This window comes from Eimeria tenella, genomic scaffold (genome assembly GCF_000499545.2).
Source record: "Eimeria tenella Houghton genomic scaffold, Eth_scaff1959, whole genome shotgun sequence".
NCBI lineage: Eukaryota > Apicomplexa > Conoidasida > Eucoccidiorida > Eimeriidae > Eimeria > Eimeria tenella.
In genome coordinates, this window is record NW_013541801.1 from 1 (window position 1) to 1022 (window position 1022).

At 54.8% G+C, this 1022-nt stretch overlaps 1 protein-coding gene across 1 annotated transcript; it reads right to left on the reverse strand.

The window, feature by feature from the left end:
• Positions 1-9: 9 nt before the first annotated feature.
• On the reverse strand, positions 10-788 carry ETH_00036900 (uncharacterized protein; the record flags this gene model as incomplete). Its single annotated transcript, XM_013374140.1, has 3 exons — positions 10-91; positions 374-429; positions 637-788. Coding segments are annotated over 3 exons (290 nt in total), but the record flags the coding sequence as incomplete, so codon positions are not given.
• Positions 789-1022: the final 234 nt, after the last annotated feature.

Here is a 1022-nt window from a genome sequence, read left to right on the forward strand (position 1 = left end):
ATAAGTTACCGGGAGCCGTCGGCGTGGTGGTAGACGCCGTGGCCGTGGGCACGGTCTTCCACCCAGTCCCCAAAGTAAACGTCCCCGTCAACTGCAGCAAACCCCACAACCTAGGGTTTAGGGTTTAGGGTTTAGGGTTTAGGGGTTGGAGTGAAGCAAAGGGCAGGGAATGCAGCAGCAGCTAGCAGAAAAATAAAAGGAGAAAGAAAAATAAAATGAAATTAAAAAGAAATTAAAGGGACTTAAAAAGGAAATTGAAAAGAATTAAAAAAGAATCAAAAGAGAATTCAAAGGAATTAAAAAGAAATAAAGGGAAATTAAAGGAAATAAAGGGAAATAAAAAGAAATAAAAAATAAAAAACAAAAGACTCACCGTGGACGAATTTTCCCTTCCCCTGGGCCTTGTCGTTAACCCACTGTCCTTCGTACCTGAGCGCCCGAACCCCTAAACCCTAAACCCTAAACCCTAAACCCTAAACCCTAAACGCGTGCCGAAGTCCGCGATCCTCAACAGGAGCTGCACCGTCCGCGGCTGCGCCGCGCAGGCGCAAGCCCAGGCCCAGGCCCAGGCCAGGCCTAGGGCTTAGGGTTTAGGGTTTAGGGTTTAGGGTTTAGGGTTTAGGGTTTAGGGTTTACCGCGCGCCGTCGTCCCAGACCTGCACCCCGTAGCCGTCGCGCGCGTCGCCCAGCCACTCGCCTGTATAGACAGCTCCGTTGTCGAAGGCCACTTGTTTGCGGATTCTCCCGCCGCCCACGAACTGGGCCTCTGCAGCTTTCGTTTCTTCGTTCTGCGCAAACCCTAAACCCTAAACCCTAAACCCTAAGCCCCAAACCCTCGGCCCTGCGCCCCAGTCGCGCGCTCGCGGGCGCGCGGCCGCAGGGGGCTCTGCGCGCGAAGCGGCGCGCGGGGACGCCGCGGGAGACTCGCGAGAGGGGTTTAGGGTTTGGGGCTTCGGGGCTAGGGTTTAGGGTTTAGGGTTTAGGGTTTAGGGGCGCAGGTGGGATGGCTCCGCGTACCCCGA